This window comes from Bidens hawaiensis, unplaced genomic scaffold, assembly GCF_021521415.1.
Source record: "Bidens hawaiensis isolate Kalapana, Puna unplaced genomic scaffold, B.hawaiensis_p1.1 tig00013131_1, whole genome shotgun sequence".
Lineage (NCBI taxonomy): Eukaryota > Viridiplantae > Streptophyta > Magnoliopsida > Asterales > Asteraceae > Bidens > Bidens hawaiensis.
Genome location: NW_027504995.1, coordinates 131,108 through 134,987, shown reverse-complemented (window position 1 = coordinate 134,987; position 3,880 = coordinate 131,108). Strand labels below are relative to the sequence as shown.

Sequence of the window (3,880 nt, the reverse complement as noted above, 5' to 3'; positions counted from 1 at the left end):
AGTGTCAAACTCAAACATGTTAAACTAGGATACCATTACCTAATCACCCATCTCCTCATCCTCACACTCCTCCCCCTAATCGCTGTCACCGCGGTCCACCTGTCCCAAATCAACCTTAACGGCATTGAAAAACTATACATCCACCTCCAATACAACCTCATCACCATCATAACCTTAACATGTGCCATCATAGTCGTATCCACCACATATCTCATGACCAGTGGCGGACCCAGGATTTTTTGTCAACGGTGGGTCCCAACTTTTTCGGTTTACAAAATTTTCAGGTCGGTCGTTATTCGGGTCGGGTCGAGACGAGTAACATAATAAAACACGGAAATATGGTGTCATTGGAAACGAGTAAGTAGAAAGAATCTAGATTAGAAACTAGATAGAACATACATTTTTAATTCATTTTTATTCATACTCGAAAAACATAAACATAAGCTATATATATATATATATATATATATATATATATATATATATGGTCTTACATAATAAGATAATTAATAAAAGAATATGTAAAACCCATGTTGTTATTATATATGTTGGATTGTGATAATGACTATATGAGAGAAACTAAAAAAAACACAAATACCCTAACTAAATAACTAATATTGACTAGGATATAAAAAAACAACAAAAACTGAGTATGGAGAGGCTTGAACCTGCAACCTCTCAAAGAAAAAAACAAGGGAATTTCCACCATACTAGTTTAGTCTTAATAGTATGGGTTCCAAGTATTAATTTTTATGGGGTCCTTACAAAATTTAGTATACCGTCTCTAAGTATTTTTTAAAAAACATTGGTGTCCCGGGACCCCGATGGGACCTATGTAGGTCCGCCCCTTCTCATCATGACCCGACCTAGAACTATTTACCTAGTTGATTACTCTTGCTACCATCCACCAGACCGCCTTTCGGTCAAGTTCTACCAATTCATGGAACGTTCTGAAACACACGGTGGGTTCGACGAATCAGCACTCGAGTTCCAACGTAAGATTTTAGAAAGATCTGGTCTTGGGGAACAGACTTATCTCCCGGCAGCATTGCATGAAATACCGCCAGCACCGTCTATGGCGGCTGCTAGACAGGAAGCTGAGGATGTTATGTTTGGGGCTTTGGATAATTTGTTTAAGTCTACTAATGTTAATCCCAAGGATGTTGGGATATTGGTGGTGAATTGCAGTCTTTTTAATCCGACTCCGTCCTTAAGTTCGATGATCGTTAATAAGTATAAACTATGGGGGAATATTAGAACGTTTAACCTCGGCGGTATGGGTTGCAGCGCCGGAGTTATTGCGGTTGATTTGGCTAAAGATATGTTACAAGTACATCGGAATACTTATGCTGTGGTCGTCAGCATGGAGAACATAACTCAAAACTGGTACTTGCATGTTACAACTAAGAAAGTAAATGTCATAACAAAACAAATAAATAGGAGTTTAATTGTGTCGGGTTAAAGGGTTAATATTTTTGTTCACTATAAAAATAAGAAAAAACATTGAGAATAACCGCACATACATAAAATTGTGTAATATGAACACGACTTGTTAACTATGCATTCTTCTAAACGTGTCATACAAACAAGTTGATTGGGGATAATCAAATTATATACATATTAATTGAGAGTTGATGGGATGCAGAAAACTAGTTTATGCATGTGATAAACGGGTTAGTGGGCCAACCTGTTTGATTAAAAATGTTGACAGATGGATATGTTTGACTAAACAGGTTAAACAACTCAGTTTTTCTCGATGACCAAAGTATTAAAGCCTAACCCGCACACGCTTATAATCCTATACTTGAACATGTCAGTTTTAACCCATGTATCTAAACACGTTGATTTTGTTAAAATTTGATTAAGTTGTAAACGTGGTGTATAAAAATCAGCTAAATATGTCATGATAAGGTAAACACTGAGTTAAATTTTTTAATAATTCATAAATTGAAAGGTTGACCTGCTTAATTAAAGTATTAAACAATTGAACAAGTCAACACAAATATGACCAGTTAGTTTAAAATAATGGACTGCAGCATGATTCCTTTTCTAAACATGTTACATACGATGCAACAAAATCTGGTTGTTCTTGTGTCATCTTGTCATTATCAAAAATTGCCACCCTTGTTGAAAAATAAAAATAAAAAACTAGTTTGTTATTAAATTAAAGATTTAAAGTTCAAAAATCACTTTTGATTCAATATTAGTTACATTTGTTTTCAATCTCCACCACACTCCCACCACTCCACTCTATATGATTTCACTAATTGTGTTATTTTTCCATTCCATCATAATTAAGGTACTTCGGAAACAAGAAATCAATGCTGATCCCAAACTGCCTCTTCCGCCTTGGCGGCGCCGCGATACTACTATCCAACAAACCCACAGACAACCGTCGCGCAAAATACAAACTCCTCCACATAGTCCGCACCAACCAACAACAAGACGCCACTGGCAAAGTCGGCGTCTCGCTTTCCAAAGATTTAATGGCGATCGCGGGCGGCGCGTTAAAAGCCAACATAACAACCCTGGGCCCACTTGTCCTCCCAATCAGCGAACAATTGTTATTCTTCGCCACACTAATTACCCAAAAAATAACTGAAAGTAAAACCAGACCGTACATTCCAGATTTCAAACTAGCGTTTGATCACTTTTGTATTCACGCTGGCGGGCGAGCCGTGATTGATGAGCTGGAGAAGAATTTCCAATTGTCGGAACAACATGTCGAGCCGTCGAGGATGACGTTGTATAGGTTTGGGAACACGTCATCGAGCTCGATTTGGTATGAGTTGGCCTACACAGAGGCTAAAGGGCGCATGAAGAAAGGAAACCGCGTCTGGCAGATAGCTTTTGGTAGCGGGTTTAAGTGTAACAGTGCGGTTTGGGAAGCCGTTCAAGCCGTGAAGCCTGCGGAAACTAGTAACCCTTGGGCAGATTGCATACATAACTACCCGGTGGAAATTAAATAAGCGTGTGACTATTTAAGAATTAAAATAAATAATCATATATACATTTATATATTATACATAAATTGATATGTGTGTGTATATTGGACGAAAGAAAAAGTGTTGTAATAACTTTATTTTTGAAGTTTATAAATGTTGTGTTGATAAATAATTGTTTGTGTTAAGTCTTTAATTAATTAGTCTTATATAAAGTTAGTGTTTTGATATTCATTTCGATGGTTACTATGCTAAGTTGGATGTTAGTAAATGTTTATATTTTATATAACTTTTGTCTTACTTTTAGTTCAAAATTAACAGCTAAGCAAGTTGCCGTATCGACAGTGTCCAGTTTGGTTCGGATTTTAGTTTTCCGAGTACATTCAAATAACGAACATCCCCGCACCACATGTGTTTGTGTACACATTGGTAAAAGGTGATTACACTACATAGGCATCCTTAATATAATGTGTACATTGATGATCATCCTACATATAGACTCTTAGTGTATATGCGCTAGTGATTACTCTCCATGTTTGTGCATGCGTTTTGGTCCACTACATGTGTTAGTGTGTTACCGATTGCACTTTAATACTACTAATATTAAGGTATAGACAACATATCATTCTCTTTGATTAACATTATAAGATGAAATTGGTTTAATTTTCGTTCGAAGGAGCCCATAGAAGGTCTTTCAAATCAACATTTATAAGAGTATTACTTGAAGAACATGAGGACCCGAACTTTCTTTTCAACAATCCTTCTATAATTAATCTTAAAATTCATGTTTTTAACAAAATAAGTCACAATTTGTAAATGAAAATGGCCAAGTGACTAATTATTCAAATATAATTTAATATACCACCAAAACACTTGGTCCCGAGACCCTGATCCTCACTACGTGGGTCCGCCCCTGCTCAATATACAAAGAAGGCGTT

At 36.5% G+C, this 3,880-nt stretch overlaps 1 protein-coding gene across 1 annotated transcript; it reads left to right on the top strand.

Moving 5' to 3' along the window:
* Nucleotides 1-871: 871 nt before the first annotated feature.
* On the top strand, nucleotides 872-3,092 carry LOC143609754 (3-ketoacyl-CoA synthase 4-like). The gene is made up of 2 exons (XM_077084420.1): nucleotides 872-1,386; nucleotides 2,300-3,092. The coding sequence occupies exons 1-2, from the start codon at nucleotides 941-943 to the stop codon at nucleotides 2,967-2,969; spliced, it is 1,116 nt and encodes a 371-aa protein (XP_076940535.1). The 5' UTR covers nucleotides 872-940; the 3' UTR covers nucleotides 2,970-3,092.
* Nucleotides 3,093-3,880: the final 788 nt, after the last annotated feature.

Bases quoted from the DNA above. Each gene is read 5' to 3' on its own strand.
- LOC143609754 (XM_077084420.1), top strand. From the start codon at position 941: ATGGAACGTTCTGAAACACACGGTGGGTTCGACGAATCAGCACTCGAG. The intron at 1,387-2,299 runs GTACTTGCATGT...ATCATAATTAAG, and splicing joins GAGAACATAACTCAAAACTG to GTACTTCGGAAACAAGAAAT.